Genomic DNA, 14653 nt, shown 5'->3' with positions numbered 1-14653 from the left:
TCGGATATTTTCAGAAAAAATATGAAGCAACAGGGTGTCGAGGGCAAAATAAAAATTAAAAAAAAAGGCCAAGGCACCCCATGATAGCCAGAAATGGTACAATTTGAGCTATGAAGTCAACATACCAGGCTGGTTTATAATTAAAACAATATATTTTGAACTTTAAATGAAACAAAGTTGCATTGTTACATTGAAAAACTTTAACAACTAGAGAAGAAAAGGACTTTCTTCAACCGTTCGAAATATGTCTTTTATTGTGCATTTTGCAGTTGATTTAGAACCTAAAAAAATATTTTTTTTTTGGCAAATCAGAAAAAAATGGACAGGGCGATTCCGAGAAACAACAAATTAAATTGGTGTGGCCTTAAATTCAATTGGATGGGACCAGAGTGTTTTTTTGCAGTCCAACTACAGTGCAGATTTCTAATAACTTCCCATCTACACACTGTATTTCAATAGATTTCACCCCTCTTTATGTATATTCCGGTGTATTCCGGTTTACCGTTGAACCTGTCTGTGCTTATTGTCTTGTGTAGAGGTAGGTGTTCACCAGCCAGGGCTCGGAATACTTCTTTCTGCACACCTGCACTGGGGCAGGTAACATTGAAAGTTACCTGCACCAGACCAAATTTACCTGTACCACTCAGAATTTAAGAAGTATGGATCACATTTGAAACTCTTCAGAAACCAATTATTTTATACATGTACTTCAGAGGTGGTAACAGTCAATGCAGCAAATAAAATTGCACATAACACATATGTATAAATATATATTATATAGTACATGGACCAGTGGAGGTAGACATCAGAACTACCTGCACAGCAATTTTATCTGCACTAACCTGCTTATGCAGGTGGTATTTCGAGCCCTGATAGCAAATGTACATTTTCAACCTGAAGTGTTTTTGAACATTAATCAGACTGTTACATGAACTGAATTTCGATTTAAAGTTAACAGTCAGTAATTTTTGACTACCAATGTTATATTTGAAGGGTTCCATGCTCATTTGCTCAGGATATATCTGTCTGCCATGTATTGTCTTACAACATAAATAATGAGCAGAGTTTGATACACCAATGGATGGGAGTAAAAAATTTTGGGGTTACAACCAAACTTGTAATTGTAAGGAAAATAAAGTACATGTACTGTGAAAAACACTAAAATAACATAGGCAGGAATCAGCATTCTTACAGGTTTATAAATAGACATGGTGTTAGTGAGTGGTTTGTTTCAAGTATTGCAAATTTTGTGATTTGACCTGGACAAATCTTTGACCAATATTCTGCCTTTCAGTATAGATGAAATAATGAAACTTGGTTTGTTGTTTAAAATTAGTATTTACATGTAGCCTGTACAGTATCACCAACTATTGAAACATATGTAACATCCTGGGTTTTTTTTCCATTATCTGACATAGTGTTAGCCTGTGTTACACAATCTTTCGTAACAGTTGTGAAGACCTGATTGGGCCTCCTCCCAGAGAGCTTATGTCCATACACCTTTAACTCCAGAGAATCATTCCCAGAACTTCCAATAGGAGCTCAGGATTCTTTGTCACTATTAAAACCAGTCATCACTGCCTCCAACACCATGGTAACATGGTCTAACATTACTGGTCCATGTTAGCACATAATGCATAAATTCAGTAGAATTAAGATGTTCCCAATTCTGACTTAGAGGTGTTGGTCATCAAGGTTCTAGGAGCTTGACCAGTGGAAGGGCCTGTTGGAAGTGTGATGTAGTCAGGCTATGCATAATGTATCCTGTGATATAACCTAGTCCTGACCATGAAGTAGTGCTGCATACCGGTTCAGTGGACTTGGATCCGGACTTGTAAGAATGTTTAGGTTCAAGTCCAAAAAAACCTAAAAGTCAAGAACCGAGTCCGGACTTATTACCATAAAAGACCATTTCACATACCCCTTTTCTTTCCAAACTACCTAAAACCATCCGTAGATTGCAAAATCTTTGCGGCAAAATGAAGAAAACATTGCCATCGGGCATCGTCAAGTACTGGCCTCCATGTTATGTGGCCAAAGTTTCACCCAGACAACCTTGCAAAGTTGCCAACATGCAATTTTGTATATGTCATGGGTTTAGGTCTGGACTTACAAGTCCGGAACTGAACCTAAACCTCTGGACTTGAATCCGGACCTGAACCTAAATGTTGGGTTTAGGTATGCAGCACTACCATGAAGTGTTGTGGGATAGTAGATTAAATGTCAGAAGTAGTAACATGAATAGCAATAGATCACATGTTCGTATACAACTCCAAAGAAATCTGGTCTACATGTATGTGGACAAGTGGTCACTGTAGACATGATTCTTAATGCTTGTGTTAGTGGGGAAAATTATCTAAGGCTCCACCAAAAATGTTGTCACATTAGCCAGGTGGTCCTAATATGCAGAAGTGGTCACTTGTAATGTATAGGTTTGAATGTATGTAGATATATTTCTAAAGAAATTATGGTCATAGGTGATTTTGTTACAAGTTTGTATATTTTGCTCCTGATTTTTTTCACATTGGTTGTAATAACGATATTACTGTTTTGGAGTTGACATTAAAAGCTGTGTTCCTCAATCATAATACTGCGGTTGTGATGACTCACCTAGGGAAGAGAGTGGAACAATGACCACCTGATGATCATTAAGGCCACACCAATTTAATTTGTTGGTTCACGGATTCGCCCTCTTAATTTTTTTCTGATATGCAAAAAAAAAAAGAACCAGCCTCTGAATCAGCTCCAAAATGCTCATATTTTCACCCCAACAGTTGAAGGAAGTTCCTTCTCTTCAGAGTTGGTACAGTTTTTCCATTCTAAATGCAGTGGTTTGATTAAAAGTTTTAAATTCATTGCTTGAATTAAAAACCAGCTTAGTATGTTAACTTCATGGCTCCTATCATAGCATTTAGGGCTATCATAGGATGCCTAGGTCTGTTTTTATTTTCCTTGCCCTGTCACTTTTCTTTATGAAAAAAATCAGAACCAACAAAACAAATTGATGTCGCATAATAAAGGCATCCAATACAATTTCAGGGCAGCAAAACTGGATTTCCAAAGTCAATTTTCTGGTCAATTCTTTTAATGCACTAAGTTGAATCAACCCTAACCCATGTAGTATATATACATACCATTTCCTCATCCAGAAAATTTTTATTGCATAATGCATAATTGGATGCCATTTCTTAGCACATTTTTGTCATTTCATACTTGTTGCCCCAAAACAAGCCAGGTGGTACCAAGACTTAATTTCTTGGTACCACACATAAAAAGCTAGAACCGCCCTACAATACAAAACAAGCAATAGAGACATTACACTTTTTCACTGACATTGCTATGGGACAGTGTTGATTCCACTTAGTACATGAACATGAACAAAATAAAAATTGGCTGAAAATCCAGTTTTGGTGCCCTGAAATTTTATTGGATGCCTTTTAGCACAAAATTTAATATGTGTTTAGGTGTATTGTTTGTGCGAGACGCTTGTACAGCGGTGTCATGGACCACTTGTGCCCAACAAGAAAACAGTCTGGAAAGTTTCCACCCAAGCTGCTTGATGTGCATCTTTGGTATCTCGTGGAGGGCAGGGTACCCTACTCTCTTAGCGCTAGTAGGGCTGTTTTGGAACATCCCGGCTCTGGTTTGGCATCTCCTCTGCCAGGAACGTCTATAAGTATTTGTACAGAATGTAAAATGGGCACATCCTTGTAAGGCAAATTAGCTATGCCAAATGAGACCTGTGGTACACTGACATACACCCAGCCAGTTGGGATGGGATCCAATGATCATCTTGTGGAAGACCGCCATGGATGGTGACATTTACCCCTCCTTATCTGCCAATGTTTTTATCCTCACCGTTTATCGTTACTGTTATTTTTCCTGAATGACATATTACGTAAAAATTGTACTTTTCAAGAAGTGGCAGGGTGGTCTTGTGGTTGGGTTTGTTAACTCAGATTCTGGTGGGCCCCTTTTTGGTATGTCTTTGGAAAAGGCACTTTACACCTTTTTCCTCACGTGACTTGTGTAATTGAGTACCTTGCTTTGGTTCAGGACGTCCTCTCAGATACATGTAGGACGTTAAGCCATAGGTGTTTAAGGGAAGCCACACCTTGAGCATGTTAAAGACCCCACCACACATGTTGAAAAGAGTACAGATCCTTCCCTGTGTGAGTGGTTCAATTTACCTAACAGTCTGGTCTCAGGTCTGACATCTTGAAAAGGTGATAGTCACCTGTTATGTCAATCATTCCACAAATATGGTAAATCTTTATAAATCAATATTAATATTCCATCAGTACATCTACTGTACTGCACAGTGGTAGTACCGAGATGAGCTTACTTGTCTGCCATAGAATTTTTCCCTCTTTCTGTAAAAAGCTGAGAAGCAATAGATAAATTAAAAATTAAAATAAAAACATTGCCAAACCATTTATAAATAACAAGGGACAACTTTTGAGAACCATGGGAATGGATTTATTAGTGCCTTAGGTAAACTAATGGAAGGAGATACTTGAAAAAATGTTTTCAATACAACCATACATAACGTTACATATAGCTTGTTAATTAGCATACCAAAATCTCTGAATTATTAGAAAGTTACAACAATATGTTTCCCCATTGTATAAGTAGTGAAATGTATTTGTAATCGTGAAATCTTCACAAAATATCGTGTTTTTTTTGCATATACAATCAAAATGTATTGTCATATTCCATGTACCAGGTATACTGTAGTAGGCATCCTTCCATTTAATTATTTCACTCCATCGAGTGAAATACTGTCTTTTCTGATGTTTCTTCTCCTTCTTCTCCTCCTGCCATTTCTTTAAATCGATTCAACTCCTTCATTTTTGGGCCAAATAACATGAAATTTGGCATGGAGGTAGAGTGAGCAAATACCCCCAGGCGTTTTTAATTTTTTTTTTTTTGATACAAGCTTTTACAATCGTTTTATTTGTTTTTTTTTTATCTGTTACTATAGGAAAGTACTGTGGGTGAGTGAGCGCGTGAAGGCCGACATTTGCTTGGGAGCAAATACAGCATATTTCAGTCCATCTCCCTCCCACGCAAAAGTGGACTATTCCAAACTTACCCCAGTGCAAAACTGGCAAAGGTTCTCAAATAAATGAATTAAATAGTAGCTATGTAATTGAGAACAAAGATGCAAGAACAAGCACTTTGAATCTCGAAAGCTTTACTAATCTTATTACAGGTATGCAAATACTAACAATGATGAGATTTGATACATTTTGAAGGTCTTAGGCACATAAAATTGAATGCGTGGGTCATTACCCATGACTTACGTGCAATGTGACCTCAGGTAACCCGCAATGGAACACGTGTTCCATCACGGCGGTCTGTCACTACGGCATTCTTTCCCATTGCTATGCGCGTTCTAAAAGGTATCGGGTTACAACACGCTATTTTGGCCTGTTTTGGACTACACGTAAAATATTTGAAAATACACAAATAATATTTAAGGGTAAATTTCGTCAAATTAAAATGAAATTATCGTCTTAACATCCTTTAAATGTTAGCTTTTTATGTTAAATCAATGATTTTTAAAAATTTCGCTCAGAAAGACGATTATTTTCGGGTTTCCGAGCACAAGTCATGTCACGTTTTTAGGCAAACATCGTTCAAACCTGGCTACGTATATTACCCCAGATCCCCCGATTTTTATTTTTTTCGCAGACTAGGAATAAGACAAAAAATCGTGTTTTAGGGATTTTTTAATTTCTGATTTTAAGTCTAGTTTTTGTCTACATATTGGTGAAAAATGGCCTTTTTTGACATTTTTCTCACTAAATTACCCATAATTCAAAATTGAGGCCATTTTTCAAAAATCGCTAAAACACGATTTTCGGGACAACCGTTACAGTCATTTTGAGCCGTAAATGGGGTATGTTTGACTCTCCATGCTTCCAGGTTTGAACGAGTTTTGGAGACATGTCATATCGCCAGAAAGTGTGCATTGTGTTATTCATACTGGCGTAAAGAATCATTACAGTATTCAAGGTCACTCAAGGGTACGACAGTAGCTTCGCTACATGTTACATGTCCACCAAAAATAATAGCGGACATGTACTGTCCAGGAAACTGTTTGTATCTATAGAAAAGTGTTGTTTTTTATCTGTTGCAATGCACGGAGGCAGAAAGGCTTGTTTTGCCGCTTTATTGTAAATGACCGCAGGTGACCCTGAAATAGAACGCGGGTTCGATTCGAATTCCCCAGATCGAACACGATCGAACACAGTTCGGGTTCTATGACATGTGGGAACTTTTCAGCCCAGATTTTACCACCGTGCATGGCCAACGGCAGATGGAACGGGCCATTCTTTAGATAGAACGTGGAACGGGTACAGCACTTTTGGCCCTTTTGTGGCCTGAAATAGCCATTAAAGTCCCCTAAATGAGTCATTTGCAAGTGGTGTATGCCAAATATGTGACTGCTATTCTGTAGACACACGTTCAAGGTGCCCTTATACAGAATTTCAGATCATTTGGTTGTAATACCAGGGATCAGGATCCAAAAGTCTATTTTTTGTCGAAAAATGCCCCCAAAAAACTTCATAAAAATTTTTCAAAGGCATGTATCAAAATAATGAAAAAAACCACCTGGGGGTATTGGCCCACTCTACCTCCATGACAAATTTCAGGTCATGTGACTAAAAAATGACAGAGTTGAATCCCTGTGACTGTGCGGCAGGAGGAGAAGAAGGAGGAGAAGGAGAAGAAGAAACATGAGAGAACACAATATATTTCATCCATACCATGGTATGGACTGAAATATATTATCATATAGCCAGGTGGCGTTGACCAATCAGAAGCCCCCATTCCATATTGATTATGACGCCATAATGTCACAATTAGCATGATACAAGTATTATATGCCAGGTGTGTTTTATTCTCACAAGTGTGCTTTGTTGCACAATAAAACACGGCCCGGAGCAAACCATTTGCAGGGGAGTGGACTCTTTTGCTGACATTTGTAGCACGTTTCCTTGTTGAATAGAAATGTTTACCGTCTTGTCATCACCCAATTTATTTAGCAACATATAACAAAATAAAACCCATGTCAATACATGTGAATTTTGAGCGAAAGAAAAGAAAACATATTTTGCACCAACCCCCACTAGTAAGTACATCTCTTTATATCATACCCGGGCCGCGATAACGTTCGATAACGGGTTCCGGTTACGGTACGGCCCGGTCCGGAACCCGTTATCGAACGCTTCCCTGGCTTCCATAAAACGATTCGAACGCGTTTCGCCCTAACCGCGTGTGCCCCTTTCGAAAATTCGAATACAGAATCTGGACGTTGGAACTGATGTTGTTGCATTTGAGGGTTTAGGGGCACCAACTTTTGGCTCATATTGCATTGAAAGGCGCGTTTTCTTGGGTGGGTATGATATAAATAAAATACAACACGGTGTATTCCGCATCGCCCTCGGTCCCGGCCCTCCCGCGAGTCGGATCGCCCTCCGGCCTGCGGCCGTCGGGCGATCTGACCCACGGTCGGGCCGATACCTCGGCCGATACGGAATACCCCGTGTTGTATTCTATATGTATTGAAACATCCAAATGACTTCAGATGACTTCAAATGGAAGCTTGTTCTATTCTTTTGGCCCAAAATAACCACAAATGGAATACCGGTTCTGTTCCGAAGTTCCGGTGAACTCATATGAACTACAGGTAAAATCATCACACTAAAGGGCATACAATTTTAGACAATGGTGTGTCAGAATTTGTCATAGATATAGAAGAACTGACTGATGCCAATTTACTCAATATGTGGGTCCTTGGAATCGGGAAAGGTACACGTCACTCAACCGTATCCAAACAAAAAAAAACATGATTTCTGGAGAAGGTAATTAGGTCAATCGCGACGTGCATAAACATAAACACTATAAGTCATTCGTCTGGTAAATAAATGCACTGCCGCCGGCTGCGGCCGGCAGTGCCAAACATGTTAGTTGCCGGAGCTTATTGAAAGGGGGAAGGAAGCCTGTCATTGATGCTTACAGATGAAGTACACAAACTGTATACGTAGGTGAGTGACAAATCGTTTCTCAAATAAAAGGTTTGGCTACAGGTAAACGGCATGTATGTAAGACGTGCGAAGAGAAACGCAGCCATAATCCTTTTGCTTCTGTTACTGGAAGCTGACTGTGCCGCCTCAAGTGGCCCACGATTTCCTCAGTGTAACACTGCTGAATGGCAGGAGTGTGTGCATTCTTCGTACACGCACGTGTTTTTGTACAATTCTGGTACAAATGCATGTGTCGTGTGTGAAGTCCTGAATGGTAGCGTCGCCCCTGCAAGTCCTTTCCCGTCTCTTGCTGGGGTAAATGGTGTGGCAATAAGAGGATACCCATTCCATGTCCTGTCAGCCGTGAAACTGGCACCGCTCGATCAGTCGAAGGTCTTCACTTTGGCTTTGATAGATGCAAAGATCGCTGATGTAAAGAACAACACCTTTGCTGGGTTTCCTGGTCTATACAAATTGTCCCTAAATTCTAACAGGTTGACCCATGTCAAGCAGACTTGGTTCACTGGCTTGGTGGGCCTCTTTGTGCTGATTTTGTCCAACAATAACATCAAGCAGATAGAGCCAGGAAGCTTCGGGCGCCTGACTCACCTATATCTGTTGGACCTGGAGAACAACCTGTTAAAGGTTGTACATCCTTCCTGGTTCTTTGGGCTGAAAAGTATGAGGTCCCTGAATCTGAGGTCGAATGCAATCAATAGCATTTCTCCGGCATCATTCCAACAGCTACGGCTCAACCGGTTAGACCTGAGGGATAATGATCTGTCATGTTTGGATGGAGAGGTGTTGTGGGGACAGACTATGCTATCACGGCTAGATGTCAGCAGTGGTATGTTGTCGTCTTCCCATGATGCAATGCCACACAAAATGATGTGGAGTCTACATCGGGTAGCCAGTGTGACGAGAGGGTTAGTTACAGTGGTCGTTGAGGTAACTCAGTTCCTCTTCTGTGCCAGGCAAAATGCTCACGAACTCTCGTTTGGGTGGATGTTTGTTTCATCCGTCAACGTGGCTGGTAACACCGAATTTGGATTGCTTAACCCTGGCAGATCATGTGGTGATTTGGATAGCTCTCTGAGCACGATCTCCATCCAGCCCCCTGTAGTTGTCCTGGCTTCTAACGGCTCTCTGGCAGACACACTGGACACCAAAACGCTTGAGCAGTGCGGGCAGGTTTGGGAATATGACGGTGGCATTACGGTGGCCCTGGTGCGAAACTCAATCTTTCGATTGGTTTCCATGCCCATACACACAGGCACAGAGAGTACGGTCTCTAAAGGTATTGCCATGTCGTTTTTCCAGACACGAGACACGAGCACACTCGCCACTACAGAGTCTGGCAGTAGCCAACAGCACACTACTCACACAGACATCACCCATGACAAGACAAAGAACATCACTTGCATTCTTCTCACCAGAGGCGAACACAAAAAGGTGTTCTTCACTGTCCCCTTGGTTCAGCGTAACACCCACACAATAGAAACAACATACAGAACGGGCACTGACCGCTCCAGCAGTCCGACACACTACTTTGATACTACAGAGAAAGACTACACATCTTCAGAACCGGTAGACCTGTTTACACTTGAGGGTAATACCACACCTGGACCGGATGTAGAGGTGGTTCAGACACCAGGTCATGTTCTCATCCCAGCTGTTGTCTCGACAGTGGTTGTTCTGGTCGTGTCGTCCCTTGCAGTGTTGATATGGAAGGTGTGCGCAGCAAGGTCAAACACCGAGGATAATGACAGGGACAACGACGATGCACACATTTGGACAATCCCGCCTGGCGTTACCTTCCCCGGCTTGCTGAGGTCCGCTTCTCTCCCCACGTGTTCAGGTAAGATGGCGTCGGATGACGCAGTCTCCTGTAGGTCATTGCCCGCTGTCCTGCATTCCATCGAACCTTACAGCGTGATCCCAGATGACGTAGCGACTGCACAGAGGCCTTTGCCCGGTCTCCCACACGTGTACTGTGAGATCCCAGATGACGTGATCCCCGGTGTGGTCCGGTCAGCATCCCTCCCTGCGTGTACTCGCGGGGCCGGTCCAGAGGACGCGACATCCTGTAGGTCATTGCCGGCTGTCCTACCGTCCATTGAACCCACCTACAGCCAGATCCCAGATCACATGCCCGCTGCAAACCGCCCCCTGCCCGCCCTCCCGCACACTTACTGGGAGATCCCAGATCACCACAATGCCACACAACGTCCCCTGCCTGCCTTACATCATACCTACAGCGAGATCCCAAATGACGAGGAGAGCGGACCGATGTCTTTCTATGCTGATGCTGGAGAGATCTCGCTTCATGTCGTCAGAAACAGGCGACAGAACCGACGGTCTGGACGATCCATGGCCACATATGGGACGACGTCGACTGGACAGACCAACGGCCAGCGAAATCCCTTCTACAGAAACGCCGCCGAGGTCGAAGGTATTAGAGCCCGGCGACAGCAGAGGACAGCTTTGGTATCTCAGCCTGCTGACCAAGGTGTGAGCAGGTACGGCAACGTCACTGATGCAATCCTGTCCAGAGGTAAAGACGTCACAAGAGCTCATATCGTTTTTCTCACACAGCCTAACATATATAGGTCATGGGAGATGCAAGGGGAGGGAATCCGTATCACACCCCGACGTGTGTCCCTCCCCACCGTCACAATACCTAACACCTACTGGCCATGGGAGATCCAAGGGGAGGGAACCCGTAACACACCACGGCGTGCGTCCCTCCCCACCGTCACACTACCTAACACCTACTGGCCATGGGAGATCCCATGGGAGGGAACCTGTAACACACCACGGCGTGCTCCCCTCCCCACCGTCAAACTACCTAACACCTACTGGCCATGGGAGATCCCAGGGGAGGGAACCTGTAACACACCACGGCGTGCGTCCCTCCCCACCGTCACACTACCTAACACCTACTGGCCATGGGAGATCACAGAGGAGGGAACACGTAACACACCACGACGTGCGTCCCTCCCCACCGTCACACTACCTATAAACACCTACTGGCCATGGGAGATCCCAGGGGAGGGAACCCGTAACACACCCCGACGTGCGTCCCTCCCCACCGTCACACTACCTAACACCTACTGGCCATGGGAGATCCCAGGGGAGGGAACACGTAACACACCACGGCGTGCATCCCTCCCCCTCACACCACCTAACACCTACTGGCCTTGGGAGATCCCAGGGGAGGGAACACGTAACACACCACGGCGTGCGTCCCTCACACTACCTAACACCTACTGGCCATGGGAGATCCCAGGGGAGGGAACCCAAAACACAGCACAGCGTTCGTCCATTCACCTCCCACTATCTAACACCTACTGGTAATGGGAGATCCCAGGGGAGGGAACCCGTAACACACCACGGCGTGCGTCCCTCCCCACCGTCACACTACCTATAAACACCTCCTGGCCATGGGAGATCACAGGGGAGTAAACCCGTAACACAGCACGGCGTGCGTCCCTCCCCACCGTCACACTACCTAACACCTACTGGCCATGGGAGATCACAGAGGAGGGAACCCAAAACACAGCACAGCGTTCGTCCATTCACCTCACACTATCTAACACCTATTGGTAATGGGAGATCACAGAGGAGGGAACACGTAACACACCACGGCGTGCGTCCCTCCCCACCGTCACACCTACAGGCCATGGGAGATCCCAGGGGAGGGAACCTGTAACACACCACGACGTGCGTCCCTCCCCACCGCCACACTACCTAACACCTACTGGCCATGGGAGATCCCAGGGGAGGGAACCTGTAACACACCACGGCGTGCGTCCCTCCCCACCGCCACACTACCTAACACCTACTGGCCATGGGAGATCCCAGGGGAGGGAACCTGTAACACACCACGGCGTGCGTCCCTCCCCACCGTCACACTACCTAACACTTACTGGCCATGGGAGCTCCCAGGGGAGGGAAAAACCTAGTGAGTCAAACAGGCTGAAATGACTTTGCACATTGGTATAATTTCGACACACATTTGTGCTTGGCAGGCAAATCTTCACCATGTCTCTACTGGAGACAACTATTTTCTGAGCCTCGAAGATTCATCGTCAAATTGAAGGAATAACTAAGTGAAACAACCTAACCTATCTGAGTCGCATGTCCTTTAACCTATTTACTGTTTACAAAGCTAAAGCTGACTTTCGATCCATATAAAATTATATCAAACTAGAGTTCCCCGATCTCATACCTTCGTCAAATAATGCTAATCTTTATGACTGACAAATTATAGATCCTCCCCCCCCTGATTTAACAAACAGGATCCTCATTTTCATGTACCAGTTTATCATATTCTCAACCAAAAGACAGTCTTATATTAACAAACAAACGCAGCAATTCTAGCATTTCCTCATAAATTATGCAAATGATGTACTGATTTGAATACATTATGTTTAATGATGTTCACCTTCACTGAACTTTCTAATACCACAAGTATGAAATTCCAGGCATTTATCATTACAGAATTATAACATTTTCTCATTAATTATGCAAATTAAGTCTTCATTTACATAATCAATATCTGCCTGTGTTTCTCTCGTTTTCAATTACCAATCCAACAAGCTTCCATAGTCCTATCATGGAATGTAGCTGATTTATAGAATTTCCCCATAAATTATGACCTCCCATGAAAAATACATGCCTTTGGACAACAACAGGAATAAACATTTCACATGAAAGCTCATGTAGAACTGAACGCTTACAGCAAGTTTTGTGTGAGATGAACAATCAGGTGGCATGCAAGCATACTCTCCTGAGAACAGGATATGTTAACATGAAACGGATAACTATCCTACATTAGTTGCTATGGAGGATGGTCTTATAAAAGGCCAACGGGACTTGTACACTAATGCTTAGGTCACAATTCAAGAAAGGGGCCCGCTCGGCGCGTGTTCGGCGTGTTTTTTGGCACTACCGAACGGGACCTGGACGGAGACCGGCGGCCTATTTTTGGCCCCGCGCGGTCGCCGAATCGATTTTAACTCAGAGTTAAAAACACTTCGGGCCCCGTTCGGCGAAATACGCCGAAGCGACGCCGTAACCTCACTGCCCGGGACCCGTCGGGCGGCCGAACAGGCACCTGCCTAAGATTATGACGTCACATGTGCTGATCAGTGCATCAGATGGTCAGGAAAAGGGGGTTATAGGGAGCATATATAAACTCCTGCCTCAGACTACGTCGCACAGTTCACCACGTCTGTGTTACATCGTGTAATGTGTGTGTTACGCCTTGTATTTGTGTGTCAGAATGTCGAAGGGCAAGGGAAAACAGCCGGCACGGCTCTCTTGCCAACTTCATAAAACAGATCATAACATGAATAGAATGTGTCTGACATTATCTCTTGTTACATCATATGCCTTCGTAATAAAATGGAATCAGAAGTTATTGGCATTTATTTTCGGTCCAAATTTCAACAGAAGTAACGATATTCAGTGGTTTTATTGCTCAATAGCAAGGAGCTGCCACGGCACACCTCCTGCGTCACTGCTGAAGTACTTTCGAAAGTAGGCCCTCGGTTACTTTTGCGACGCACCAGTTCTGCCTGCCTCTCTTCTTCAGCTACCAATGCCAGAAGACCTACATGTAGGTTGTCACCAATCTCAATCTCAGACGGGCTTGTAAGTTGTTTGCAGGTTGCACTGAACGCTGCATCGCCAACTTCAGTCTACTCTTTACTTGACGTGTACTCTTTACTTGAAGTGAACGGTAGCAGGCAGTGCAGCGCTTATATATGTACCTGCTCAAAAACACGAGAGGAGCCCGTCGGGATCCCGCAAGGAACCCGCCAGGGACCTGACAGCTGCCCGGCCGAACTGTAAGAGCCGGTCGGCACCCTACCACACGCCGCACGGGTCAAGACGGGCGACTGACCGGGCACCGGACGGGTCCCTGACAGAAACCGGCCGCAAAAGTTTATGAATATTAATGAGAGCCACCGGCCGGAGCACAAGCAGGCACCAACAGGGAGCCGCAAAGGAACATTTAACCCTAAACAGTACACCTGGGGTCCGCGCGGACCCCAGCACTATATATTCTGTAATATCTTTTTTGTTTCTAAAGATTTTTTTCTGAAATTTTAGGTAATTGTCACCTACAAAGTTGTCTCTCAATACAGTGCAGAAAACTCCGTTTCTATCATTTATAAAAAAAATTATATCTGTTTTTCTTTTGGGGTCCGCGCGGACCCCAGCCGGCTTTCGATCATAATGGATACACTGGCGTTCTTATACATTACCTTATTTCCGTTTTTATATGTTTTTATGCACTCATCGTATGTCTACCAAGTTTTCAGAGAATGGTGTAGTAATAGAATTAAATTTTGATAACTTTGGTGTAATTATGACGTCATATGACGTCAGAGCTAATAATATAGTCCGCCATATAGGATTTTGACCAATGACGTCATCAAATTAGCATAATCTATGCATATTAAATGATTTAACTTATATTTAATTATGTAAGATGTTATAAATGTTGGAAAAGAAGTGTAATTTAATATAAAACTCAGAAAATTTTTATGTTTAAACCAAAATTACTTCTATTTTCAAAAAACTGCCTGCTAGAAACCCGTTGCCAT

The 14653-nt window shown here is 43.6% G+C and overlaps 1 protein-coding gene across 1 annotated transcript; it reads left to right on the top strand.

Annotated features, from left to right (window-relative positions):
- Positions 1-7796: 7796 nt before the first annotated feature.
- Positions 7797-11917, top strand: LOC109462565 (the record flags this gene model as incomplete). The annotated part of the gene is made up of 6 exons (XM_019759119.1): positions 7797-7821; positions 8302-9243; positions 9388-10545; positions 10747-11352; positions 11515-11641; positions 11716-11917. Coding segments are annotated over exons 1-6 (3060 nt in total), but the record flags the coding sequence as incomplete, so codon positions are not given.
- Positions 11918-14653: the final 2736 nt, after the last annotated feature.

The sequence above is a fragment of the Branchiostoma belcheri genome, unplaced genomic scaffold (assembly GCF_001625305.1).
Source record: "Branchiostoma belcheri isolate BF01 breed outbred unplaced genomic scaffold, Haploidv18h27 scaffold119, whole genome shotgun sequence".
NCBI classification, from domain to species: Eukaryota; Metazoa; Chordata; class Leptocardii; order Amphioxiformes; family Branchiostomatidae; genus Branchiostoma; species Branchiostoma belcheri.
This window is presented reverse-complemented; position numbering and strand designations above follow the sequence as displayed.